Below are 27,673 nucleotides of genomic sequence, written 5' to 3'. Positions count from 1 at the left end.
AAAGTGAATTTGTTAAAGAGTGTGTAGATCTTTCAACGACTGACTGTCCTGCATTCCTCTCTGCCCTCGCATAACGTTGAAGTGTGTCAGAGCGGATGCTTTCTGGCATTCCAAATAAATTGACCCTGACCCCTCTGAGTATTTTAGAGAGGCAGGAAAATATCGGAAGAAGTGACAAAGAAAAAAGCGACTTAACTATGTTTCTTTGAACAACTGCGTTTGCACAGTATGTACACTGTTGTGAACATTTTCACTGGGCAGTACATCTGTGATGAACTGTGGCATAGGCTGCATCCCAAATGGCACCCTATTCCCTTTATAGTGCACTACTTTTGAAGAGAGCTCTGGTACAAAGTAGTGCACTATAGGGAACATGGTGCCATATCAAATCAAATCACATTTGATTGGTCGCATACACATATTTAGCAGATGCTATTGCAGGTGTAGTGAAATGTTTGTGTTCCTAGCTCCAACAGTGCAGTAATATCTAACGATACACAAGAATACACACAAATCCCCAAAATTAAGAAGTTAAGAAATACAGAAATATTAGAAAGAGCAATGTCAGAATCCAGAATATAAGTAAATATGTATATGATGGTGTGTATAGACAGTATGGACAGTATATGAATAGAAAATGTGTGTACAGCAGTAGTTATATAGGATAGGCCTTGACTAGAATACAGTATATACATATGAAGTGGGTAAAACAGTATGTTAACATTATTAAAGTGACCAGTGTTCAATGACTATGTACACAGGGCAATAGTGTCTAAGGTGCAGGGTAGAGTATCAGGTGGTGGCCAGCTAGTAACAGTGACTAAGTTCAGGGCAGGGTACTGGGCGGAGGCCTGCTGGTGGTGACTATTTAACAGTCTGATGGCCTGGAGATAGAAGCTGTTTTTCAGTCTCTCGGTCCCAGCTTTGATGCACCTGTACTGCCTCCGGCCTTCTAGATGGTAGCGGGGTGAACAGTCCGTAGCTCGGGTGGCTGAGGTCCTTCATGATCCTCTTGGCCTGACCGTGACACCAGGTGCTGTAGATGTTCTGGAGGGCAGGCAGTGTGCCCCCGGTGATGCGTTGGGCTGATTGTGGGACACAGCCCTAGCATACTGAATGCACTCTGTCTATTCACAGTCTGCCTAGTCGTCCAAAAGCAAAATACATTATGCGATGAAATCCTGAGTCAGGCCATGCCTCGTACGTTCTGTTCTATCTAACTCTGATCAAGTATGTTCAGTGGTATCTACACAAAGAGGATGCTGAGTGCTATTTGAAGGTTAGACTTTGAGTGTAAGTAAAATAACGCAATCAATGCTCGTGCACAAAGAGATTGTAAATCCAACACAAACTGAATATGATACTGATTGTGTGTGAATGCTCACAGGGCGTTGCCTATTTGAGTTGATTGTCAATGTCAGCAATGAGAAAGACCAGGCAGGCAGGTCCCCATGGCATCATCATCTCTAGGCAGCCGTCTGCACTGCTCCTCCCCAGAGAGAGTCCAGTCAGCCAGGTTGGAACTGACAGGAGCACGTCTGGGACAACAGCAGCATCTGCTAGTGTGCTGTCCTGTCTGGCTCCCCTGGTACCATGTGTTAGCACTGGGCTATTAATACCAGTCTGTACACCCACTCTCAGTCATCCCCAGATGTAGCGGGGGGGGAGGCAACCCTGTGAGACACAGGCGGTCAATGGTATGACTGTGCAACTGGGAACTTGCATTTCTGTCTTAATGTGTTTGTATGTGTGTTTACTGGTGTCTATGGTAGTAAATACCAACCAATAACTAAATGTTAAACATAAAGCTGAGAAAACTTTCAAGTTTCAACATAGACATAAAGGATAAGGTCTCCCCCTTGAGACAGTCCTCTGGTATCTGCCTGGGCTCTAATTGACAACTACAGCTGCTGCTGTCTGGTTAGCCAGTTGAAGCTAACCGCTAGTGCATCAGTTAGTTCACAGGCAGGGCATCACAGAGCCTTTTCGTTGGCACCCTGCGGTCCCATAGGCCTTCTGCTAAACTGCCTTCAGCTTAAACTAAGGCTGGTGCAGCAGGAGATGGAGGACAACCGAGTGTGGAAACCAAACAAGTACAGCCAGCCTTTTTGTCAGCCTCCCTCTCTCCCCTTTGCCTCAGAGCAGGCAGCAGGGAGAGAGTTCCCTTCCCATCCTGTTGGTCAGAGCAGAGTGGGGTGGAATGGGTTCTGGAATGAAAACCAGGCTCTTGTGGTGTTCCACAGTATCCTGTGGGTTCCGTGACGTATTATCTACCGAGCTCTTTTCAAACCCAGTGAAAAAGACAATTGATCTGACAGAATGAAGAAAGATCCCAAATTAACTTTGTATTAGGGACCTGCGTGACTTTTCAACTGGGGCTGAGATGAACGCTCAACATAAGAGTAAACTCCTCTGTCTCCAAACCCAATGGGCCTCTCCTCCTCTTCACTCTGTTTAAATGTCATGGTTAGAGGAAGAGGCCCTCTGACAATGTGTTTAGATGCAGATAAATCCACCAGGACTGGGAAGTAGGTTTATAGCTCAACTGGAGAGGGAGGGATCCTCTGAATGATCATCAGAGACAAAGAATAGCTAAGCATCTGGTTGACATCATTTGTCACTGTTAGGGATTTTCTAAAAGAACGCTGAACTCCTGTAACCACAAGGTACTGAGAAGGAGAGCCCATTTTCTTTCATCTGGTCGAAACTGGCAATACAATGGTATGGGTTTAGGCCAACTATTGGCCGAAGCAGACATAACAGTGAATATCTAGGAACATATCGCCTCCTGAAATAAGTGGAGATAAAGGAAGACAGGCATGAGGCATGATTGGCCAAAAAACAATGATAAATCCAGTGAAGATGAGAAATGACATTGAAATGGAAAAGTAGGTTAGCTTTGAGGGCTATGTTGAGGACGATAGGTCAAAATGTCTACTAATCAAAAGAGCCAGCCAATGATTCAGCATAGTTCACACAGAGATGATTAAACAAGGCAAGGATGCTATACCTATGATGTCAGAGTCACAAGAGAGAATTGGTACCGGAAAACATTCTGTGTATAGACTTTCAAAGACTGGTTAATCAAAATTACAAGCAGTGTCTAAATACCATTCTGTATGAACAATAGATCACTGGATGTGGTCTAAAACGACCAAATAGAAGCGGGGAAATCAGAGTTGTAAGTCAAAGTTGTGCAAAGAACCACAAGATGACAAGATGTCAAACATAGTGTACTGTTAACTGTTACATTTCTTTCTTTCTTTCTTTCTTTGTTTGTCTTTTCACTAAAACCGCACAATAATATTGTCTTTCTCAGCGACCCCGTTAGACACCAAAGGGCACATTAGCCATTGTGTGGTTGTTGCATCAGTCCTCTACGACAGTGGTTCCCAACCTTTTTTTGGTTACTGTACCACCAACTGAATTTAGCTCTGCCCGGAAAACCCCTGAAGTACACCCTCATGTGTATTTTACCAGTAGGCCTATGGTCCCGGTACCCCTGGTTGGGAATCACTGTTCTACGGTAATAGAGTCATTGTTAGGTTGCAAAGGGAGTGTATATTACGGTAAATGTTCTAGGTTTACCAGTAAACTACAAGCATTTTGCTATCTTTCAAAGATTTGATGTAATCTGTCACAAGACATCTAGTGGCCCTTTTGGGTACTTCAGGTTATCTCAGGTGTCTAATTATCTCTGGTCCTCTCTCCGGCCTTATTACAAGTAAAATATATGAAATAATTGAATAAGATGATTTTAAAACAGAAAATAGAATGACAAAGCTGTAAAACATTCTCCTAAATATAAATCCTCAACTTAGTGAATAGCATTGGTGTTTAACAACTTAGTGAATAGCATTGGTGTTTAACAACTTAGTGAATAGCATTGGTGTTTAACAGCTTAGTGAATAGCATTGGTGTTTAACAACTTAGTGAATAGCATTGGTGTTTAATATGAGGGTTTCAGCAGGACATATCCTCTTTAGTTTTTACACACTTGTATTTATTTTACTATGTCCTCAACATGTATTTGTTGTAAATGTTTTGGCGTCAAACTGGTGGCAGATGTGAAAAAAGTCAATAGTTGGAAGAGTTGCAGAGTTAATTGAAAATAATGCCATTGTTGATTAGATGCTTTTAAAAATTAATTAGACCATTTTTATTTAAACCATATGGTATATTTACTAGAAACTCATGGACAATATGGACACATATATAAAAATTAATACTATATATATATATTCATATATATTTAGTTAAGTTATTCAAGTATAAATTACAAAGGTTACATAAGATTGCCATAGATTTTCTGTTAATTACCACATTTACAGAAGATTCCGATAACTTTTGTCAATTACTGGTAGCTTTGCAACCCTAGTTGTGGTGAAGAGATCAGGTCAGCTAAACAGAGGTTTACTGTTGTGGTCACCATTTAACTAGTCTCAGAAATGACAGACCTAGGGCAACAGGAACATGGTTAATGTGGGCTAGGCAAGGCAACCCATCTGCCTAGGGAGAATACCATTTAACGGTCACAGCTGCTTGTCCCCCTGACCAAGGCCATGGCATGGCAGTCTAGTTCACACCCGTCCAATCTATAGTCTGTGTCCCAAATGGAAGCCAATCCCCTAGGTATGTAGTACACTTCTTTTGACCTAGTTCCTCTGAGTTATGGAATGCTGAATACCCTATGGGCCGTTGTCAAAAGCAGTGCACTATATAGGGAAGAGGGTGCTCTTTGGAACACAGTCTAGGTCTGTCCATCCATTCCAGCATGGTCCTCATCAGCTGTCCATGCATGCAGCGCTCCACTAGACTCCAGTGAATACCACACTAACACCGCTCCTAAAACTATCCCTCTGGCACAGTATTCATAGGTTGTTTACATTTTGGAAATGGTCTGAATTGACTGTCAAACCAATGATGTCTCATTCTCCCAGGCCGGTAGCATCAATCAAGAGGATGTTTACTTTACACCCATTAATGGTTTCTCCATCCTGATTAGAGGAAAGTATTAATGCTACTGAGCTGTGGATTACATGCAGTCATTGCTATTGTGGGGAGTCATAGCCATGGATATCCTGAGTAGGCTGACCCAAATCACTGATGGACAGTACAGTACCCATCCTGAAACCTGTTAACACTTGACTGGACTCTTGATTGGTTATGATTGGTTACATTTGGTCCTGAAATAGATCAAAATGTCCTCCATTTCAGAAAAAAAATATTATAATCATTAACTTTTGTCATACTGGTGACTCAGTGGTGCCAAAGCCTAAAACTAATTCACATGTGAAAGTGAACACAGTAAAATAACTATGTTGACTAACAATTTTGAGTTAGGGATATGAATTTGCAACAGTTACAATTGCATTATTATGTCATTACCATTGACATCACTGTTCTAGGACGTCAATATTGATGACAAAACAACCCAAATTGGCTACATTCTCCAATTTCTATGGATAGAAAAATTGCAAAGCATACCAAAAAATTCAGTTGCCAGAACTAATAAAGACATACAACACTTGACATACCTTGTGTGGGGCTTTGAGAAGCCTGTGGACTCCAGCAATCTGATTGATAAGGGGGATATCTTCCCTGAAAGTGTACTGAGGCGGTCTGGTCGGCTCAGGAAAATTGGTGCTGTTGAATGGATCAGTATCGTCTAAGAACTGTACCCTGCATACAAACGTAGCCATGATGTTGTATCCATGCAAGACGGTTTTTTAGAACTCAGGTTTCAAAAAGTAGAAGCGCTCCGTCTGGAGAAATCCTTTGATATGACGCGCAACCCCGCGCCCGACTGCTGGTCCCAGCAACAAATCCAAATCCACCGAGCCGTCAGGTTTTCTGCAGCAGGCAGCAAGTCCTGCTCTGCTCCCTCAATTATCGATGCACCCTCCTCTCCATTCGCCCCATACAGGCTCACAGAAATAAAGACACTGAACGCCGTAACACGGTAATATAAATCCAGTATCCCTCGTCCTGTCCTGAAGTATTTTCCAGCTATTATTCTCTCGTTCAGAATAATGTAAATTGTGTAGCGATGAGAGGGACGGCAGTATCCAAGGGCATTGCAGGCAGCCAGGCAGGCAAGGTGCTGAAGCAGACTGCGCTGAGGACGGTACTGCTAGACTTGTGGCGTCTGACGGTAACGTTAGTGGGATAGGGACTCCCTCCTCTAGCGCAAACTCGGCCAGTAGCAGCAGACAGCGCTGTCAGGGCGATGCAGGACGGGACCTTCACATTATATGCGTGTTGGTGACCTCCTGTGGCCGTGTGAAGAGAGGCTTGAAATACAATGCATTGTTGCCTGTAGCCTGTGGGGACAGTACAGTAGCTTACTGACAGATACTGAAACTTTGGAACATTGTTGTTGTATGAATTGATTGGATAAAGGAAAATGATAATATGTTACCTATAGCTATAATTATATTAATAACGATGATGATTTGTTCTGGTTTTGTGTTGCCATGTTCAAATCAAATCAAAATCAAATTGTATTTGTCACATGCCCGAATACAACAGTTTGTATTCTGTTGTATTCTGTTTACAACAGTTTGTTGTATTAATTACAAATGATTCCACTCAGTGGTAGTCAGGTGAGTGAACAGTAGGAGCGTTGGGCCAGTAACCGAAAGGTTACTGGATCGAATCCCAGAGCTGACAAGGTAAAAAAAAAAATGTCCTTCTGCCCCTGAGCAAGGCAGTTAATCCACTGTTCCCCGGGTGCCGATGATGTGGATGTTGATTAAGGCAGCCCTCCACACCTCTCTGAATCAGAAGTGTTGGGTTAAATGCAGAAGACACGTTTCAGTTGAAGGCATTCAGTTTACAACTGACTAGGTATCCCCCTTTCCCATTCTGCTGAGCAATCAAAACACTGATTTTCTATAGATGAGAGATGCAAGGAACATGATTAAGGCCAGGCTTTTTTCCTGACCATCAGACATGATCAAATAAACACTCTGGGCCTAAACATGATTACTGATCTAGAATCATAAACCATTTACCTGGCCATACATTTTACTGAGCTTATTTTTTACACCTGAAGTTGATAACCTCTCTGACATTGCATGTTGAACCATATAGCCTAGAGGTTAAACATCACTATTTGAGCCTCGGGTGTCATTAACATCATTAACAGAAAGAGTGGGTATACAGTAGGATATACAAAGAGATACAGGATGGCTCTGTGCATCCCTGACACCTCCCTCTCAGATAATATAGCAATTATTGTTGAACGTGTTGTTTTGGTTGAGTCACACTTGACAAGATAACTTCACGTGTCGCTCTTCAGCTTGGTAAAGCAATCATCTACTAAAACAAGTTCAGTTGAAAGGCTGTTTTGCAAAGTTGGCAACCAGTTTTTCCACACCTCAGCTAGTGTACCAGCTAGCGGTGACCTACAGACCAGCTCTCCCCTGTCACACTGCTGAACCTGGCCATCTACACTGGAGGAACCATGAGACTACAGCTGCCCAACCCAGGCCTGGAAGACAGGATCCTGTCCCATGAGGACCTGGATAAGCTGGAGACGGAAGAGGCTGGGAGTGGAGACAGGCCCAAATGGGACAACAAGACCCAATACATGCTCACCTGCGTGGGGTTCTGTGTGGGGCTGGGGAACGTATGGAGATTCCCTTACCTTTGCCAGAGTCATGGGGGAGGTAGGTGTTGTTGTGCTGTGGTGGGGTTGGATGGGGTGTGGTGTGGTTGAATGGGGTTGGCTGGGGTGTGCTGTGGTGTGGTGTGGTTGGATGGGGTATGGTGTGGTTGGATGGGCTGTGGTGTGGTTGGATGGAATTGGATTGGATTGGGTTGGATGGTATGTGGTGTGGTGTGGTGTGGTGTGGTTGGATGGGGTTAGATGTGGTGTGCTGTAGTGTAGTGTGGTTAGTTGGAGTGTGGTGTGGTGTGGTTGGATGGGGTTGAATGGGGTGTAGTGTGGTGGGATGTGGTGTGGTGTGGTTGGATGGGGTTGGATGGGTTGGATGGGTTGGATGGGGTGTGAAAACATGTTTTTAGAAATCTTTGCAAATGTGTTGAAATATACCATTTACGTAAGTATTCACACCCCTGAGTCAATACATGTTAGAATCACCTTTGGCAGCAATTACAGCTGTGAGTCTTTCTGGGTAAGTCTTTTAAAGCTTTGCACAACTGGATTGTGTGCTGTGGTGTGGTTGTATCGGGTTGGATGGGCTGTGGTGTGGTGTGGTTGGATGGGTTTGGATTGGATGGGGTGTGGTTTGGTTTGGTTTGTTTGGATGGGGTTGGAAGGGTTGGAAAGGTTGGATGGGTTGGATGGGTTGAATTGGTTGTGCTGTGGTGTGGTTGGATGGGGTTGGATGGGTTGGAAGGGTTGAATGGGTTGAATGGGTTGGATGGGTTGAATGGGTTGTGCTGTGGTGTGGTTGGATGGGATCACTTGTATAGGGAAAGCTCATGTTCTTCTCTGATTTGCTTGATGTACAATCTGTATTTGGTGTCCGTGGGAAAATACTGATTTTCTTTTCTTTACAGTGTTCTTATTATTGTAGGTGCAGTTTAACACATATTCTAATTACACATTGCACACATTGTTCCACTGTTATCAGGTACATTAAGTGTACTTACAATACAATAAAAACTCAGAACTAATGAGAACAGTGAAAAACATGTCTGGTGCTTATGTCACTAGTTTATGTGTAGTCTAACCATGGTGATCTGTCTCTATGTAGGCTCCATGGTGATCTGTCTCTATGGAGGCTTCATGGTGATCTGTCTTTATGGAGGCTGCATGGTGATCTGTCTCTATGTAGGCTCCATGGTGATCTGTCTCTATGGAGGCTCCACGGTGATCTGTCTCTATGGAGGCTCCATGGTGATCTGTCTCTATGGAGGCTTCATGGTGATCTGTCTCTATGGAGGCTCCATGGTGATCTGTCTCTATGGAGGCTCCATGGTGATCTGTCTCTATGGAGGCTCCATGGTGATCTGTCTCTATGGAGGCTCCATGGTGATCTGTCTCTATGGAGGCTCCATGGTGATCTGTCTCTATGGAGGCTCCGTGGTGATCCGTCTCTATGAAGGCTCCATGGTGATCTGTCTCTATGGAGGCTCCGTGGTGATCTGTCTCTATGGAGGCTGCATGGTGATCTGTCTCTATGGAGGCTCCATGGTGATCTGTCTCTATGAAGGCTCCATGGTGATCTGTCTCTATGGAGGCTCCGTGGTGATCTGTCTCTATGGAGGCTCCATGTTGATCTGTCTCTATGGAGGCTCCATGGTGATCTGTCTCTATGGAGGCTGCATGGTGATCTGTCTCTATGGAGGCTCCATGGTGATCTGTCTCTATGAAGGCTCCATGGTGATCTGTCTCTATGGAGGCTCCGTGGTGATCTGTCTCTATGGAGGCTCCATGGTGATCTGTCTCTATGGAGGCTCCATGTTGATCTGTCTCTATGGAGGCTCCATGGTGATCTGTCTCTATGGAGGCTCCATGGTGATCTGTCTCTATGTAGGCTCCATGGTGATCTGTCTCTATGGAGGCTCCATGGTGATCTGTCTCTATGGAGGCTCCATGGTGATCTGTCTCTATGAAGGCTCCATGGTGATCTGTCTCTATGAAGGCTCCATGGTGATCTGTCTTTATGGAGGCTCCATTGTGATCTGTCTCTATGGAGGCTCCATGGTGATCTGTCTCTATGGAGGCTCCATGGTGATCTGTCTCTATGGAGGCTCCATGGTGATCTGTCTCTATGGAGGCTCCATGGTGATCTGTCTCTATGTAGGCTCCATGGTGATCTGTCTCTATGGAGGCTCCAGCACCACAAACACTGCATTTCATTAGCTAATGTAGTAACCTATTACTGCTACTTATGCTGACAGGCCTCGTATAGGTGTTAAAGCTTGATTTACATCACACCTCCAGTCATAATGGCTTGTCAATGACTGATGGAGAGGACATGCCTGGAGTCTATAGATAGATCCCATGAAAAATATCTAACTGATTGTCAGTTAGTATAGCAGAGTTATTAATTTGCACTTTGCCCATGTCGCCAAACACATGATGCTACAGTCCACATTTTGTTGTGTTACAGGCTGAATTCAACTTTTTTTTGAATTCCCTATTCACAATCTCCACACAGTACCCCATAATGACAAAGTGAAAACATGTTTTTAGAAATGTTTGCAAATGTGTTGAAATATACAATTTACATAAGTATTCACACCCCTGAGTCAATACATGTTAGAATCACCTTTGGCAGCAATTACAGCTGTGAGTCTTTCTGGGTACGTCTTTTAAAGCTTTGCACACCTGGATTGTACAATATTTGCACATTATTATTTTTAACATTCTTCAAACTCAAGTTGGTTGTTGATCATTGCTAGACAGCCATTTTCAAGTTTTGCCATAGATCTTCAAGCTGATTTAAGTAAAATCTGTAACTAGCCCACTCAGGAACATTGAATGTCGTCTTGGTAAGCAACTCCAGTGTATATTTGGCCTTGTGTTTAAGGTTATTGTCCTGCTGAAAGGTGAACGTCTCCCAGTGTCTGTTGGAAGGCAAACTGAACCAGGTTTTCCTCTAGGATTTTGCCTGTGCTTAGTTCTATCAGGTTTAGTTTTATCCTATAAATCTCCCCAGTCGATGACAAGCATACCCATACCATGATGCAGCCACCACCATGCTTGAAAAAATGAAGAGTGGTATTCAGGGATGTGTTGTGTTGGATTTGCCCCAAACATAACACTTTGTATTCAGGACATAAAGTTATTTCAAATGTTTTGCATTATTACTTTAGTGCCTTATTTCATGCATGTTTTGGAATATTTTTGTTCTATACAGGCTTCCTTTTCACTCTGTAAATTAGTTTAGTATTGTGTAATGACTACAATGTTGTTGATCCATCCTCAATTTTCTCCTATCACAGCCATTAAACTCATGTTAATTAATTCTGTGTTCCTGGTTCAAAATGACTGATTAAAAATCCATAATAATACATATATTATCACCTAATGTTGTGTTAGATCTTTTTATCAACTTAAGTTCTTGTGAACATTACACGTTTTGAACTTCTATTTGCTATTTATGGCCTGTAGGCCTCATTGACCTGAGCTCATACAACTCGTTTTTGAGTAGAAAAAGCATAATGTATGGATTATTTTGACTATAACAAATACTCAGATGAAACATATTGTGCTATTTATCACAAACTACTTTGTGTCAAAGTTTAACAAGGACTCTCTCCCCCTCACCAGTGTCATGATCAAAGAAATGATCAAGAGCCTCACATACAGTATATCGTTTGGTCATTGTGCTGCCACAGAATGAATTGTGAGCAAGGCCTCAAAAAAGCTTTATATACCAGAGCTGCGAGAAAAGTTATATATATTATTGAAACAATGTTGCGATTGTTTGTGAGAATCCCAACAGGTGTGGTTCCCGTGGGGGAAAGATTCTATTGGGGAAAGGTAACTGTGGGGGTTGCCATGGAAGCCAAGAAGGGGAGTGAGGTGTGTGTGTGTGTGTGTGTGTGTGTGTGTGTGTGTGTGTGTGTGTGTGTGTGTGTGTGTGTGTGTGTGTGTGTGTGTGTGTGTGTGTGTGTGTGTGTGTGTGTGTGTGTGTGTGTGTGTGTGTGTGTGTGTGTGTGTGTGTGTGTGTGTGTGTGTGTGTGTGTGTGTGTGTGCTCAAACACACATGCATGTGGGGATCTGGGAGAGGAAGTGTGTCCATCTGATGAATGGGCATGTGCCTGAATTCAATTTTATACACTAATCGTAGTCTCACCCATTCATTTCTAATGACCGGTCATTTTTGACCGGGAACACCACAGGTGTACAAAAGTTAAATAAAACACCCAAAATGTAATGAAAATAATCAAAATGTATTTTGTGTGTTCAGATGCCCTGTGTGGACAAAGTCATGGAACCTCATGACAATCAGATTACATTTTTTTCAGAGAGAAACCTTGTAAATCGGTCAAATTCGACCAGAACACAGCAGGAGGGTTAAAGTCCATTGGCCTCATGATAAAATCCCTGAGCGGTTTCCTTCCTCTCCGGCAACTGAGTTAGGAAGGACACCTACATCTTTGTAGTGACTGGGTGTACTGATACACCATCCAAAGTGTAATGAATAACTTCACCATGCTCAAAGAGATATTCAATGTCTGCTTTTTTTTGTATCCTTCTACCAATAGTTGCCCTTCTTTGCAAGATATTGGAAAAAGTCGCTGGTCTATGTAGTTGAATCTGTTTTTGAAATTCACTGCCCGACTGAGGAACCTTACAGATAATTGTATGTGTGGGGTACAGAGATGAGGTAGTCATTAAAAAATCATGTTAAACACTATTATTGTAGAGTCCATGCAACTTATTGTGACTTGTTAAGCACATTTTTACTCCTGAATGTATTTAGTCTTGCCATAACAAAGGGGTTGAATACTTACTGACTCAAGACATTTCAACTTTTCATTTTATATTCATTTGTAAGAATTTCACAAAACATAATTCCACTTTGACATTATGGGGTATTGTGTGTAGGCCAGGGACACAACATCTCAACTGAATCCATTTTAAATTCAGGCTGGAACACAACAACATGTGGAAAAAGTCAAGGGGTGTGAATACTTTCTGAAGACACTGTATAGCCATCTACTGTAATGTTGGTAAACATTGAGAAGACTATTTCTAATGGTTATACACTGGGATAATGAGGGATGTAACTACAACGTGTTCTCTTGTGCCGACCCAGGGTAGATAGGGTGCTTTAGCCCAGTAAAATCCACCCAGTGTGATAAATGGAATGAAACACTTCTGCTCTTATCTTATCTAAATACAGAGAGTGCCTAAATGGACTTACGGTAACATCCCATCACGTTCTATGGAAACCGTTTGACTACAAGCGCCTGAATGACACATAAGGACTGTTAAGGCAGATAAAGACTGTTATCTACTGAAGATTGCCAATGGGCAGGAAAGCCTTGAGAAGTGTTTGTTGTGAACTGAGGGATAATCAAATGCACATTGAACCACCAACACCTTCACTATCCCGTGCCACAGGAAATCCTTTACGTCAGCCATTCCTGCCTGCAACAGGTGTATTCAAATCAAATCAAATGTATTTATATAGCCCTTCGTACATCAGCTGATATCTCAAAGTGCTGTACAGAAACCCAGCCTAAAACCCCTAACAGCAAGCAATGCAGGTGTAGAAGCACGGTGGCTAGGAAAAACTCCCTAGAAAGGCCAAAACCTAGGAAGAAACCTAGAGAGGAACCAGGCTATGAGGGGTGGCCAGTCCTCTTCTGGCTGTGCCGGGTGGAGATTATAACAGAACATGGCCAAGATGTTCAAATGTTCATAAATGACCAGCATGGTCAAATAATAATAATCACAGTAGTTGTCGAGGGTGCAGCACCTCAGGAGTAAATGTCAGTTGGCTTTTCATAGCCGACCATTAAGAGTATCTCTCCCGCTCCTGCGGTCTCTAGAGAGTTGAAAACAGCAGGTCTGGGACAGGTAGCACGTCCGGTGAACAGGTCAGGGTTCCATAGCCGCAGGCAGAACAGTTGGCCAGGTGGACTGGGGACAGGTGGACTGGGGACAGCAAGGAGTCATCATGTCAGGTCGTCCTGAGGCATGGTCCTAGGGCTCAGGTCCTCCGAGAGAGAGAAAGAAAGAGAGAAAGAGAGAATTAGAGAGAGCATACTTAAATTCACACAGGACACCGGATAAGACAGGACAAGTACTCCAGATATAACAAACTGACCCTAGCCCCCCGACACATAAACTAATGCAGCATAAATACCGGAGGCTGAGACAGGAGGGGTCAGGAGACACTGTGGCCCCATCCGATGATACCCCCGGATAGGGCCAAACAGGAAGGATATAACCCCACCCACTTTGCCAAGGCACAGCCCCCACACCACTAGAGGGATATCTTCAACCACCAACTTACCATCCTGAGACAAGGCCGAGTATAGCCCACAAAGATCTCCGCCACGGCACAACCCAAGGAGGAAGAGCACGTCAGTGACTCAACCCACTCAAGTGACGCATCCCTCCTAGGGACGGCATGAAAGAGCACCAGTAAGCCAGTGACTCAGCCCCTGTAATAGGGTTAGAGGCAGAGAATCCCAGTGGAGAGAGGGGAACCGGCCAGGCAGAGACAGCAAGGGCGGTTCGTTGCTCCAGTCATAGGGCCTACTGAAGAGATGAGTCTTCAACAAAGACTTAAAGGTTGAGACAGAGTCTGCGTCTCTCACATGGGTAGGCAGACCATTCCATAAAAATGGAGATCTATAGGAGAAAGCCCTGCCTCAGCTGTTTGCTTAGAAATTCTAGGGACAATTAGGAGGCCTGCGTCTTGTGACCGTAGCGTACGTGTAGGTATGTACGGCAGGACCAACTCGGAAAGATAGGTAGGAGCAAGCCCATGTAACGCTTTGTAGGTTAACAGTAAAACCTTGAAATCAGCCCTTGCCTTAACAGGAAGTCAGTGTAGGGAGGCTAGCACTGGAGTAATATGATCAAATGTTTTGGTTCTAGTCAGGATTCTAGCAGCCGTATTTAGCACTAACTGAAGTTTATTTAGTGCTTTATCCGGGTAGCCGGAAAGTAGAGCATTGCAGTAGTCTAACCTAGAAGCAACAAAAGCATGGATTAATTTTTCTGCATAATTTTTGGACAGAAAATTTCTGATTTTTGCAATGTTACGTAGATGGAAAAAAGCTGTCCTTGAAACAGTCTTGATATGTTCGTCAAAAGAGAGATCAGGGTCCAGAGTAACGCCGAGGTAATTCACAGTTTTATTTGAGACGACTTTACAACCATCAATATTAATTGTCAGATTTAACAGAAGATCTCTTTGTTTCTTGGGACCTAGAACAAGCATCTCTGTTTTGTCCGAGTTTAAAAGTAGAACGTTTTCAGCCATCCACTTCCTCATGTCTGAAACACAGGCTTCTAGCGAGGGCAATTTTGGGGCTTCAACATGTTTCATTGAAATGTACAGCTGTGTGTCACCCGCATAGCAGTGAAAGTTAACATTATGTTTTCGAATGACATTCCCAAGAGGTAAAATATATAGTGAAAACAAAAATCGGAACCTTGAGGAACACCGAAATGTACAGTTGATTTGTCAGAGGACAAACCATTCACAGAGACAAACTGATATCTTTCCGAGAGATAAGATCTAAACCAGGCCAGAACTTGTCAGTGTAGACCAATTTGGGTTTCCAATCTCTCCAAAAGAATGTGGTGATCGATGGTATCAAAGGCAGCACTAAGGTCTAGTAGCACGAGGACAGATGCAGAGCCTCGGTCTGACGCCATTAAAAGGTCATTTACCACCTTCACAAGTGCAGTCTCAGTGCTATGATGTGGTCTAAAACCAGACTGAAGCATTTCGTATTGACTTGTCTCCGTAAAAGGACATCAGTGTTATGTGATTCCCAAGTAGTTTTATTGTTCCTCTCCATCTGTTTCTCTCCTTTTTTTGGCAGTATGTTTAGATAGACAGGTATGTGTATCTCTGAGCCCTGTGTGTTTATCCATACCCCAGTACAGCTGTTTCATATTTACATTTCAACCTTTATTTAACTAGGCAAGTCAGTTAAGAACAAATTCTTATTTAGAATGACAGCCTATCGGGGAACATTGGGTTAACTGCCTTATTCAGGGGCAGAACGACAGATTCTTACCTTATCAGCTTGGGGATTCGATCCAGCAACCTTTCGGTTAATGGCCCAACGCTCAAACCCCTAGGCAACCTGCCACCCCTATATATGATACAGAAGACTTGTAATATACACTCCATTACATCTGCAGGTGTCTGTATGTCATGAGATGTCATTAAGAGTCATGGATATTTACCAATGATTTAAGAGCTTTGATTGTGGCCTCTTTGTTCTCAGGTGCATTCATGATTCCTTTCCTGATCCTGCTGGTTCTAGAAGGTGTTCCCCTGCTCCATCTGGAGTTTGCTATTGGTCAACGTCTAAGGAAAGGCAGTGTAGGTGTCTGGTCTGCCATCCATCCATACTTAGCTGGAGTTGGTAAGTAACACTCCCCTAGCTCTGGTCCAGGGCAAATACATAACGTGCAGTTTGTTGCATGTAAGCAGCAGGTAAACGCCCCGGGACCAGAGCTACCCGTGATGCTTCAACAAACTTTAAGTCATCATGGACTCACTGCTCTGTGTTCTTACCAGGCATAGCGTCCATGTTTGTTTCTTTGATGATCAGCCTGTACTACAACACCATCATGGCCTGGGTGATGTGGTACTTGTTTAACTCCTTCCAAGAGACGCTGCCTTGGAGCCAGTGTCCCCGCAACTACAATCTAACAGGTAAGAGTTCAGTACCGACACACTCCATGCAAGACTGGTAAAAAGGAGATATTAAATCAAATCAAATTGTATTAGTCACATGTGCTGAATACAACAGGTGTAGACCTTACGGTGAAATGCTTACTTACAAGCCCCTAACCAACAATGCAGTTGAAAAAAATACGTATAAGAATAAGAGATAAAAGTGACAAGTAATTAAAGAGCAGCAGTAAAATAACAACAGCAAGACTATATACAGGGTGGTGCCGCTCCAGAGTCAGTGTGCGGGGCACCGGTTAGTTGAGGTAGTATGTACATGTAGGTAGACTTATTAAAGAGACTATGCATAGATTACAACAGAGAGTAGCAGATGTACTGTATAGTATTTGAGACATTATGGGGGTCAGGGGTCAATTCCATTTATAATTCTGCAAATTCAGAAAGCCAACAGATATTTCATAGAGGAGAACTGAGAAAAATGTTAATTTACTTTCTGAATTAATTAACTGAATTGAAATGGAATTGACCTCAACCCTGATAAACATGCTTCCCACTCAGGATGACAGCTATATTACAAGGAAGAAGTACATGTATTATGGAATCTGAAGATACTGTACATGTACTAAGGCTGAACATTGTCTGCACCCTAAATGCCACCCTATTCCCTATAGTGCAATACTTTTGACCAGAGCTCTATTGGCCCGGGTCAAACGTATTGCACTAGGGAATAGAGTGCTGTTTGGGATGCAACCTATGTATGAATCATCCAGTCATGTATGTCTAATTATAATAATGTATTATTTGTCAATTCTTTACCTATATGTCCCAGGCCTGGTGTCAGAGTGTGAGCAGAGCTCCCCAGTGGATTACTTCTGGTACAGAGAGACCCTGAACACCACCCCAGACATTGGTGAGAACGGGGGTCTGCAGTGGTGGATGGTGCTGTGTCTGATCAGTGCCTGGGCCGTGCTCTATATCTGCATCATCCGAGGCATCGAGACCACTGGGAAGGTAGAGCAGCTCAATCTATCTGAGGACTACATGTTAACGTTCACATTTATATCCAATTATGACCAATAACAATGGATGAAAATTGGAAAATGGAGAAATAAAATAATATAAAGGTAGTTTTATGTTTTCATGTCTCAGTGATTGCGAATATAAATAAAGGTATAGTGAAATCACTGTCTCTCCTCTCCTCATAGGCTGTGTATGTCACCTCAACACTACCCTACGTAGTGTTGAGCATTTTCCTGATCAGAGGTCTGACTTTAAAAGGCTCTTTGAGTGGAGTCGTGTTTCTCTTCACCCCGGACGTAAGTCAAGTGTTGTGGTCCAAATGGCAACCTATTCCCTATATAGTGTACTACTTTTGACTACAGCCATATGGGCCCTGGTTAAAAGTAGTGCACTATACAGGGAATATGATGCCATTTGGGACACTGTTACACTTCACAAAAAAACTCACACTAAAAGAAATGCAAACCCATCCCTGAAATGATATCAGATAAATAGGTCATATATAAATCAGGTAAATCTGATTCATGTAACAAAACGTTGTGTTGTTGTCCCAGTTGACAGAGCTGACCAACCCAACTACCTGGCTGGATGCAGGTGCCCAGGTGTTTTATTCCTTCTCCATAGCATTTGGTGGACTCATCTCTTTCTCCAGCTACAACTCTGTGCAGTAAGTCACAATCAACCATCTAAACTACTATTGTTCAAATCTATGTATTATATATTTTAGAAAAAAAAGTGGTTTACTATGTTGTATTGGGACACTTTTGAATTGTGTTATAAAGCACGACAACTGTGCTAAAATAGAGCGTTATGGTGTCCATATTAGGACAGGCTCAGTCTCAGCACCTGGGTCTCGATCCCGCACTGTGAAACTGGGTCCTGGACTTTCTGACGGGACGCCACCAGGTGGTGAGTGTAGGAAACAACATCTCCATCCCGCTGATCCTCAACACTGAGGCCCCACAAGGGTGCGTTCTCGGCCCTCTCCTGTACTCCCTGTTCACCCATGACTGCGTGGGCATGCACGCCTCCAAGTTTGCAGACGACACTACAGTGGTAGGCTTGATTACCAACAACGACGAGACGACCTACAGGGAGAAGGTGAGGGCGGTGTCAGGAAAATAACCTCACACTCAAAATCAACAAAACAAAGGAGATGATCGTCGACTTCAGGAAACAGCAGAGGGAGCACCCCCTATCCACATCAACGGGACAGTAGTGGAGAAGGTGGAAAGTTTTAAGTTCCTCGGCGTACAAATCACGGACAAACTGAAATGGTCCACCCACACAGACAGCGTTTCTTCAGGAGGCTGAAGAAATTTGGCTTGTCACCGAAAACACTCACAAACTTTTACAGATGCACAATCGAGAGCATCGGGTCGGACTGTATCACTGCCTGGTACGGCAACCGCTCCGCCCACAACCGTAAGGCTCTCCAGAGGGTAGTGAGGTCTGCACAACGCATCACCGGGGGCAAACTACCTGCCCTCCAGTACACCTACACCACCCGATGTCACAAGAAGGACAAAAAGATCATCAAGGACAACAACCACCAGAGCCACTGCTTGTTCACACCGCTACCATCCAGAAGGCGAGGTCAGTACAGGTGCATCAAAGCTGGGACCGAGAGACTGAAAAACAGCTTCTATCTCAAGGCCATCAGACTGTTAAACAGCCATCACAAACATTGAGTTAACATAATGACTCAAATCTCTAGCCACTTTAATAATAAAAAATTGGCTGTAAAAAATGTAGCACTAGTCACTTTAAACAATGCCACTTTATATAATGTTTACATACTGTACATTACTCATCTCATATGTATATACTGTACTCTATAGAATCTACTGCATCTTGCCTATTCCGCACGGCCATCGCTCATCCATGTATTTATTTGTACTGTCGTGTCTTTGCTATGCCGGATTAAGTGATATGACATGCTATTTTATAAAATCATTTCTCTGTAATTAATATGACCTGATTAAACTAATCATGTAAATGTAATTAACTAGAAAGTTGGGGCACCATGAAAGCATGTTAATAGAGCTGTTGTCTTCCGAATAAACTCTTAAAGACCTGTTAATCTTTTACCTCAATAGCAGTCAATCATTAATCGTCACCTTATTCAGTCTCATCTGAACGTCGTAAATTCTTTGAAGTTGAATCAGCAATACAAAATTTGGTTTAATTACTTATTTACTAAATACCTAAATAATCACACAGAATTACATATACACAGGATGGATCATACATTGATTACTAATTATGTCATACAAGAAAACGTCCCTGGTTGACGGAACCGATATGATGGCTGGTTACACAAAGAAAGGAGGTGTCACGATCGTCGTAATGATGAGACCAAGGTGCAGCGTGGTCAGCGTACATTTCACTTTATTTTAAATGTTGCCAACAAAAACAAGAAACAACAAAAACGAACGTGAAGCTGACTAGGGCTATACATGCCACTAACAAAGTCAACTACCCACAACTAAGGTGGCAAAACAGGCTGCCTAAGTATGATTCCCAATCAGGGACAACGATAGACAGCTGTCCCTGATTGAGAACCATACCCGGCCAAAAAATAGAAACAGAAAACATAGAAATAAAGAAACTAGAATGCCCCCCCTAGTCACACCCTGTCCTAACCAAAATAGAGAATAAAAGCCTTTCTATGGCCAGGGCGTGACAGGAGGTTGGGTTTGAATGAAAGCGCGGGAAGACTGAGGAACAAAAGGTTTGGGTCGCTATGGGACCTTGTGAAGCTATGCTATCGTAAATACAGAATCTTATGCATTCTAAATAACCGACCATTTAGAAAAGGAAAATGCTAAAAAAATATTTACTCTGAGCTGCGCTTCGATGGATTGGTCATAGATGGAAGGCTGGGTTGCCCAGCAGAGATCTCTTGTCCTCTGAAGAATGTCTGGTGGTAAAGTGGATACGTTGTAGTACAGTCGTCGTGTGGTAGAACAGGTACTTTGTCCGTCCTTTCCTAGCCCACGTTTACAGCTGATGCTGCTAACTCAACGGCTAGGAGGTATCACTTCTTTAGTGAATAAGAGTTCAAAGTTCATACCAGGTTGCCATACTATACGCGTATGCTATATTCTGGCTGGTATATTCGAAATTCATCCTTCCGGCATGTCGATCGTCACCTCCACGTTGAAATTCACCCTTTTTAAGGTATGGACAGCAGTCCTCACGTAACCGGGAACACGATGCTAATTTCGTTAGTTTATTGTCGTTCAACCGTTCGCAACCAGAGCTCACGCTGAGGTTGGCTTAGTTCTGTAGTTGATATTAGCCCTTTTAATGTATGGACAGCAGTCCTCATGTCCTCGGGAACAACAAAGTTACATTTTCGTAAAGGGGCTTATGTAGTGGTGGGAGAGACTGGCGTGTTTCATAGTTTACAACCAATGTCTGTTCACTTGGGCACTGAGTGAGCAGAGTTTTTACTTTATGAAAACCATTTTCTCATTTAGAAGCTAAAATTACATTCAATCTTTTCACAAATAGTTTCATATTTAAACATTTAAATTGCACAACAATTCCATGTGAATCTGATAACTAGAATGTGTTGACTTTCCAAGATACAGTTTATGTCATCCTATCATCAGTAACAATGTCTCAGACGACAACTGATCTGACATCATATTCTTTAAGTACCAACGCATATTTTCAGCTGGTTGGATTACCGAAATATGGTTCTGTTCCCCACCCTTTTGATGTTACCAGACTCTCTCTATGTTAACAAAGGGCTTTCCAACAGTCACATCTGTAGAGTAGAGAGAGGAAAGGGGGGAAGGTATTTATGGGGGTCATAAACCTCACCAACAGGGCAACGTCATGACAGTACACATTCTTATTCATTCCTTTACACTTGGGTACAGTATATAAGGTAGTTATTGTTAGATTACTTGTTAGATATTACTGCACGGTCGGAACTAGAAGCACAAGCTACACTTGCATTAACATCTGCTAACCATGTGTATGTGACCAATAGCATTTGATTTGATTTGAGCAGGACGTTGTTGTTTTTGATCCCCAGTAACAACTGTGAACAGGATGCAGTGATCATCTCTGCCGTCAATGGCTTCACCTCCGTCTACGCTGCAACAGTCATCTACACCATCATTGGCTTCAGAGCCACAGAGAGATTTGACAACTGTCTTGGCGGGTAGGAATCTACCCGTCTCTGTAGATGGCATGTTCCTACTACAGTACTCACTGCATCCGATATGATACGAGTACAGTTGCCAAAATGTGTCACCTTTCCCAAAATTCCCCAGGTTTTTCAGAAATCCCAGTTGGAAGAGTCGTGGAATCAGGATGGGATAAGCAGGACATCTGAGAATCCTCCAACCACGATTTCTGTCAAATCTGGGAATTTTGCAACCCTACAAGTACCTAACAGTGCCCCCTACCTCCGATATGACAGTATGACAGCCGATGTGACATAGTTAGATGTAATGTTACCACGAAAGAGGCCATGACATCAACTCATTTTCCACAATGATTCTGTAGAAATATCCTGGCGCTGCTGAATACATTTGATCTCCCCGAGGGCAACGTCACTGAGAACAACTATGATCAGGTTCTCCAGAGTCTCAATGGAACACATACAGAAGTCATTCAGGGGCTCAACTTGAAGACCTGTGACTTGAACACTTTCCTCAGCGAGGTATGATTTTTAGGGCTGGTTTCCCAGACACAGATTAACCGTAGTCCCGGACTAAAAAGCATCATCAATGAGATTCTCCATTGAAAGTGCTTTTTAGTCCAGCAGTGGGCCTAATCTGTGAATGGGAAAGCAGAGTTTTAAAGCTAAGCGAAGGTCTCTTACATACATGCTCCTGCTTTTCATTTCATCGTATAAATACTGACAATATAAGAATATTATTTTAGCTTGACTATATGGCAATGGCAATTCTAAAGGGAACTATACACTGAATATTCTAGTCCTATACAGTGTAGGAACACAATGTTATTTAAAACAGGCTCTAATTCCACTCCTTCTCTATGTGTCCTGATGCAGGGGGTTGAAGGAACTGGTCTGGCCTTTATCGTGTTCACAGAGGCCATCACTAAGATGCCTGTATCTCCTGTTTGGTCAGTCTTGTTCTTCATCATGCTCTTCTGTCTCGGCCTGTCCTCCATGTTTGGAAATATCGAAGGAGTTCTGGTACCACTTCAGGACCTAGGGGTTTTCCCCAAGAGTTGGCCCAAGGAGGCCACCACAGGTGAGACAAGAGCTGGAACAGACTGGGACCGGACATCAGCTCAGGCAACACACCGGCCCATTAATTTCCTTCGGACCAAAACCCCCCACTGGTCTAAAGATGGACCAGCCTGTCTGTCATTTGCCCGAACTGCCCTATGGCCAGTCTGTTTCCGGACAAGAGCAATCCAAACCTATTTTCTCCAATGTTGAGAGATTGAAATCTCTTTGTTAAATATCTTTAACTCATGTTCTTTATTCTGTTACAGGGACAACATGTGTCCTCTGCTGCTTTGCTGGACTGATATTTGTCCAAGGCTCAGGGAACTACTGGCTGTCCCTCTTTGACAGCTTTGCTGGGTCCATACCTCTGCTGATCATTGCATTCTGTGAGATGGTCGGGGTTGTGTACCTCTATGGTATTGATAGGTGAGAAATAAATTCATTCTGTGAGATGGGCGGGGGTGAGTTCGAAACATTAAATCAAATCAAAGTTTAATTGTCAGGTGCGCCGAATACAACAGGTGTAGACCTTACCGTGAAATGCTTACTTACAGGCTCTAACCAACAGTGCAAAAAAGGTATTAGGTGAACAATACGTAAGTAAAGAAATTAAAACAACAGTAAAAAGTCAGCGAAAAATAACAGCAGCGAGGCTATATACAGTAGCGAGAGGCTATAACAGTAGAGAGGCTATATACAGGCACCGGTTAGTCGGGCTGATTGAGGTATTATGTATATGTAGGTATGGTTAAAGTGACTATGCATATATGATAAACAGAGAGTAGCAGTAGCGTAAAAGAGGGGTTGGCAGATGGTGGGTGGCGGGTCACAATGCAGATAGCCCGGTTAGCCAATGTGCGGGGGCATTGCTTGGTCGGGTCAATTGAGGTAGTATGTACATGAATGTATAGTTAAAGTGACTATGCGTATATGATAAACAGAGAGTAGCAGCAGCGTAAAAGAGGGGTTGGGGGGGCATACAATGCAAATTATCTGGGTAGCCATGTGATTACCTGTTCAGGAGTATTATGGCTTGGGGGTAAAAACTGTTGAGAAGCCTTTTTGTCCTAGACTTGGCACTCCGGTACCGCTTGCCATGCGGTAGCAGAGAGAACAGTCAATGACTGGAGTGGCTGGGGTCTTTGACAATTTTTATGGCCTTCCTCTGACACCCCCTGGTGTAGAGGTCCTGGATGGCAGGCAGCTTAGCCCCAGTGATGTACCGGGCTGTACGTACTACCCTCTGTACAGTAGAAGACATACAATTACCACAACAAACTGTGATTGGATGGAATTTTTGTATTTTTGGTACTGGCCAGCCGGGCTAGCAGACCTAAAATTCTACTATCCCGGGTCCAAAATGTCACTCGCCAGTGTGCCAGTTTGGCACATTTTCTACTAGCCCGGTCTGAAAAATACTAGCCTCGGGTTAGCTTAATTTCCATCAATAGTAAACTGGGTTGGACTTGCTAGGTGTTGAAAATATGTACTGTACCAGTCAAAAGTTTGGACACACCTACTCATTCAAGGGTTTTTCTTTATTTTTACTATTTCCTACATTGTAGAATAATAATGAAAACATCAAAACTATTAAATAACACATATGAAATCATGCAGTAACCAAAAAAGTCTTAAACATTCCTAATATATTTTATATTTAACATTCTTCAAAGTAGCCACCCTTTGCCTTGATGACAGCTTTGCACACTCTTGGCATTCTCTCAACCAACTTCATGAGGAATGTTTTTCCAACAGTTTTGAAGGAGTTCCCACATATGCTGAGCACAAAGACACGGCGGTTGAAACCAAAAATCTCAAATTTGGACTCATCAGACCAAAGGACATATTTCCACTGGTCTAATGTCCATTGCTCGTGTTTCTTGGCCCAAGCAAGTGTTCCTCTTATTGGTGTTTTTCAACAGGACAATGACCCAAAACACACCTCCAGTGCTGCATCAGATGACCTGGCCTCCACAATCCCACGACCTCAACCCAATTGAGATGGTTTGAGATGAGTTGGACCGCAGAGTGAAGGAAAAGCAGCCAACAAGTGATCAACATATGTGGGAACTCCTTCAAGACTGTTGGAAAAATATTCCTCATGAAGCTGGTTGAGAGAATGCCAAGAGTGTACAAAGTTGTCATCAAGGCAAAGGATGGCTACTTTGAAGAATTTAAAATATAAAATATATTTAGATTTTTTTAACACTTTTTTGGTTACTACATGATTCCATATGTATTATTTAATGGTTTTGACATCTTCACTATTATTCTACAATGTAGAAAATAGTAAAAATAAAGAAAAACCCTTGAATGAGTAAGTGTGTCCAGATTTTTGACTGGTACTGTATAATAACAATAGTTTTGTGTCTCTCTCTCTCTGTGCCAGGTTCAACGAGGATATAAAGTTCATGATCGGCCACAAGCCCAACCTCTTCTGGCAGATCACATGGAGATTTGTCAGCCCCGCCATCATGTTTGTCATCTTTGTGTTCTACTTTATCACAAAAGTCACCGAAACGCTCCTATATAAAACCTGGAATCCTGAATCGGTACGGTTTTTGCTCTGTCAAGTTTATAAATCTGTTGATATCAAAACATCCAAATTGCAACACATAAATGTTGCTGTCATTTGTTTTTAGGCCTCTTAACATACTAGATTTCCCATATGCCTATATTTACATGTATAGCTCCACCATTCACATCATCTCCACATGGTACAGTACTGTACATAACAGTGACAACACGGACATACTAAAAGCCTTATACCATTCATCTTCTGTTACAGGAAAACTTCCCTACATTAGAGGAGAAGCCCTATCCAGCCTGGATCTATGTGATAATCTTCATCCTGGCAGGGATCCCCAGTCTAGCTGTGCCTGGCACTGCTCTCTACAAATGTTTACGGAGGAAGAGAGATAGAAAGGCTGAACAGCAAGAGCTCAAAACAGTCTCTAACCACATTGACGTGAACGACAAGGCTCAGGATGGTAAATACCATACCTGATTACCCCTAATAACTCCCCACCAATAAAAACTAAATAAATACAAAGCCTTTAACATATGTACTGTTTTTATTTATTAATGATTATTTCTTTCATTTCCTTCATTCTGTAAAGTGTGTTGTGACTTTACATTGTGATTTGATGTGAATCTTACTGAGATATGTTTAGCATAGTATTGCTGTATATCTTATACACTGAAATGTCTATGAAGGAAAACTGTAGTATCTGAGGATGCTTCTTAGATCGAGGACTCCGGACACATAAGTACATTTTAGTATTTCATTGTAACTTAGAATAACATTACAGGAATGTAGCTGGCATGAGCTACCTGAGGCCTCTTGAGGTTATTGCAGACTTTAAAGGGCTACGGATAGTGGGAATCAAACTACATATTGAGTCAATACTGCCATCTATTGGTGAACATAACACCTAACATACACTGAGTGTACAAAACATTAAGAACACCTGCTCTTTCCTTGACATAGACTGACCAGGTGAAAGATATGATCCCTTTTTCATGTCACTTGTTAAATCCACTCCAACTCAGTGTAGATGAAGGCGAGGAGACAGGTTAAAGAAGGATTTTTATGCCTTGAGACATGGATTGTGTATGTGTGCCATTCAGAGGGTGAATGGGAAAGACAAAATATTTAAGTGCCTTTGAACAGGGTATGGTAGTAGGTGTCAGGCACACCGGTTTGTGTCAAGAACTGCAACGCTGCTGGGTTTTTCACACTCAACAGTTTCCCCTGTGTATCAAGAATAGTCCACCACCCAAAGGACATCCAGCCAACTTGACACAACTGTGGGAAGCATTTAAGTTAACATGGGCCAGCGTCCCTGTGGAATGCTTTGGACACCTTGTAGGATTCCATGCCCCGGCGAATTGAGGCTGTTCTGAGGGCATACTTTCATTCTGCAGCACTAGAGGGCAGAGTTAGCTATTCAACTGAAGTCATAAATTACTCCTCTTCAAATGTAGTTCTCATTATTTCTTGCTGTAGTTTTTTATGAATCTCCACTGTTTCTGCTACTCTGTATTAGCTTGCTCTTACGAGGGTTTAGGTTCAGGTTGTTACGAGGGTTTAGGTTCAGGTTGTTACGAGGGTTTAGGTTCAGGTTGTTACGCGGGTTTAGGTTCAGGTTGTTACGAGGGTTTAGGTTCAGGTTGTTACGAGGGTTTAGGTTCAGGTTGTTACGAGGGTTTAGGTTCAGGTTGTTACGAGGGTTTAGGTTCAGGTTGTTACGAGGGTTTAGGTTCAGGTTGTTACGAGGGTTTAGGTTCAGGTTGTTACGAGGGTTTAGGTTCAGGTTGTTACGAGGGTTTAGGTTCAGGTTGTTACGAGGGTTTAGGTTCAGGTTGTTACGAGGGTTTAGGTTCAGGTTGTTACGAGGGTTTAGGTTCAGGTTGTTACGAGGGTTTAGGTTCAGGTTGTTACGAGGGTTTAGGTTCAGGTTGTTACGAGGGTTTAGGTTCAGGTTGTTACGAGGGTTTCGGTTCAGGTTGTTACGAGGGTTTCGGTTCAGGTTGTTGTTTCTAAAAGGGTAGCATGCCCATCCTCCAACTAAATATGTCCTAATACATTTCAACTTATTTGATGGAGTTGATTGCACGATTGATTCTAATATGAATCAATATGAATGGATACTGCTGTCAGGCCTGAGAGCCAATATATGGTAGTGCCTGGTCTGACCATGGATGTGCTGTACAGAGTCCACATGGGTGAGTTGGGAGGCTGCCCTCTTGAGATAAGTGTGTAGATGGTATATTTAAGCAATAAGGCCCGGGGGGGTGTGGTATTTGGCCAATATTCCCGGGCTAAGGGTTGTTCTTAGGAACCATGCAACGAGGTAAAAAGAAATGTTCTGATATACCACGGCTTTGAGCCAATCAGCATTCAGGGCTCGAACCACCCAGTTTATAATAATTCTTATGCCATGATCAAATCAGAACTTAGTGGATACAGAGAATCCCCATGAATAACACAGATAAAAGAGCTAAAGTACTGGGTACATTAACCAACAATAACATCATGATCCTCACCATCACAACCACCATCTAATTGGACTTAGTTCTACTCTATAGAGAAGAACCCGACAGT

General features: G+C 42.8%; 2 protein-coding genes across 6 annotated transcripts in view; one reads left to right on the top strand and one right to left on the bottom strand.

The window, feature by feature from the left end:
• The window catches only part of fhod3b (formin homology 2 domain containing 3b), a 240,357-nt gene extending 234,198 nt beyond the window's left edge, over nucleotides 1-6,159 (bottom strand). For 4 of the 5 annotated variants that reach the window (XM_071396071.1, XM_071396072.1, XM_071396073.1 and 1 more), the window contains exon 1: nucleotides 5,538-6,158. In XM_071396071.1, the coding sequence (XP_071252172.1) occupies nucleotides 5,538-5,702 (165 nt within the window). In that variant the 5' untranslated portion in view covers nucleotides 5,703-6,158. Of the gene's footprint in view, nucleotides 1-5,537 lie in introns of all 5 variants that reach the window. The other variant, XM_071396076.1, reaches the window with a different exon arrangement.
• A 1,223-nt stretch (nucleotides 6,160-7,382) lies between these two features.
• Nucleotides 7,383-25,586, top strand: LOC139572460 (sodium-dependent neutral amino acid transporter B(0)AT1-like). The gene is made up of 12 exons (XM_071395208.1): nucleotides 7,383-7,673; nucleotides 15,910-16,050; nucleotides 16,206-16,343; nucleotides 17,152-17,333; nucleotides 17,528-17,638; nucleotides 17,897-18,009; nucleotides 21,394-21,522; nucleotides 21,870-22,026; nucleotides 22,381-22,585; nucleotides 22,833-22,992; nucleotides 24,956-25,118; nucleotides 25,355-25,586. Exons 1-12 carry the CDS (start codon nucleotides 7,469-7,471, stop codon nucleotides 25,571-25,573), a joined length of 1,923 nt encoding a protein of 640 aa, XP_071251309.1. The 5' UTR covers nucleotides 7,383-7,468; the 3' UTR covers nucleotides 25,574-25,586.
• The last annotated feature ends 2,087 nt before the right edge of the window (nucleotides 25,587-27,673 follow it).

The sequence above is a fragment of the Salvelinus alpinus genome, chromosome 4 (genome assembly GCF_045679555.1).
Source record: "Salvelinus alpinus chromosome 4, SLU_Salpinus.1, whole genome shotgun sequence".
Lineage (NCBI taxonomy): Eukaryota > Metazoa > Chordata > Actinopteri > Salmoniformes > Salmonidae > Salvelinus > Salvelinus alpinus.
Note: the sequence above shows the minus strand (reverse complement) of the source record. Positions and strands in the feature narration are given on the sequence as shown.

Bases quoted from the DNA above. Each gene is read 5' to 3' on its own strand.
- LOC139572460 (XM_071395208.1), top strand. From the start codon at position 7,469: ATGAGACTACAGCTGCCCAACCCAGGCCTGGAAGACAGGATCCTGTCC. The intron at 18,010-21,393 runs GTAAGTCACAAT...TTTGATCCCCAG, and splicing joins TCCAGCTACAACTCTGTGCA to TAACAACTGTGAACAGGATG. The intron at 21,523-21,869 runs GTAGGAATCTAC...ATGATTCTGTAG, and splicing joins TTTGACAACTGTCTTGGCGG to AAATATCCTGGCGCTGCTGA.